Here is a 1,305-nt window from a genome sequence, read left to right on the forward strand (position 1 = left end):
TGCACATGTATTGCTTATATGCACATTGTATTGTTTATATGCACATGCATTGTTTATATGTACATGCATTGTTTATATGCACATGTATTGTTTATATGCACATTGTATTGTTTATATGCACATGTATTGCTAATATGCAGATGTATTGCTTATATGCAGATGTATTATTTATATGCACATTGTATTGTTTATATGCACATGCATTGCTAATATGCGCATGTATTGTTTATATGCGCATGCATTGTTTATATGCGCATGTATTGTTTATATGCACATTGTATTGTTTATATGCACATGTATTGCTTATATGTGCATATATTGTTTATATGCACATGTATTGATGCAAAAGTAGTTCAGCACGTCTCAGGGTTCATATTTTATATTTGAGAACCCTGCAGAATTCAGAGAGATTGATAATCTTAATTAGCATTGTGTGACTCTAATTTGAAAGAGATATAGCTCATTACTTTATGCAAGTTTATTTGTATAAGTCTTAACCAGCAGGTTTAATAAATATGTAATTAAAAAAGGCTATAATAAACAGTCTTTTAAATAAATTTATCAAAAGAATTGACGCATGAAAATACACATATTCATCATTGGAACACCTGACTAGTAATATACCACAAAAATAGATTATTTTTTTTAATAAAGCTATAAACCTGGCAGATATTAAAAATAAATCAACTTAATTTTTTTCATCTCCTGTTGTATAAAGCTGTAGTTGATGAATTCAAAACTAATGTGGAAGTACATTTTTCTGTTTGCCAGTTCTTTAGTCAGTGTCATCTATTAAAACCTTTTTTTTTTCCTGGACAGACTGGTAAGAGAAACTCACCACTCCATAAGCAACAGTGTTGCTGTAGGATCGCAGCTCTGGGTAGATGTTGGACAGGAACCAGCTGAACGGTTGGCATCTGAGTTTGGACCGAAGGGCTTTTCTCGCAGAAATATCCCCAATGTCTATTCCTGAGTTCTGTTGGAGAAAGTAAACAGAAACTTATGATGTGGACTTCTGGCATTTGACTATTTTAAAAGTTGAATTGTGTAGTAAGAGCAATGTGCTCCAGCACTCTACTTGCAGTGCTGCAGTAAATACAGTGCAGAGATGGTGATCCGTGTAAGCTGACACTTTGAGCTTCTAGAAAGCTAGTTGTAGTTTATGCTAATGGGTGATACAGTAGTTCCTCATTTCCATTCCCAGCCCCCCGCGACAAGTGAAAAACCGCAAAGAGGAATGGCAGTACTAGTAGTACAAGTAGTAGTAGTAGTAGTAAGTAGTAGTTTATTTTAGTATTTATATAT

At 33.6% G+C, this 1,305-nt stretch overlaps 1 protein-coding gene across 1 annotated transcript in view; it reads right to left on the minus strand.

Moving 5' to 3' along the window:
* Window positions 1–1,305, minus strand: part of LOC119415985 (polypeptide N-acetylgalactosaminyltransferase 18) — a 45,525-nt gene that overhangs the window by 10,269 nt on the left and 33,951 nt on the right. Inside the window, exon 7 of the mRNA XM_037683154.1 lies at window positions 839–976. Coding sequence (XP_037539082.1) covers window positions 839–976 — 138 coding nt within the window. The remainder of the gene's footprint in view (window positions 1–838; window positions 977–1,305) is intronic.

Source organism: Nematolebias whitei, chromosome 10, assembly GCF_014905685.2.
Source record: "Nematolebias whitei isolate Nwh7 chromosome 10, NemWhi1, whole genome shotgun sequence".
In the NCBI taxonomy this organism is placed as follows: domain Eukaryota; kingdom Metazoa; phylum Chordata; class Actinopteri; order Cyprinodontiformes; family Rivulidae; genus Nematolebias; species Nematolebias whitei.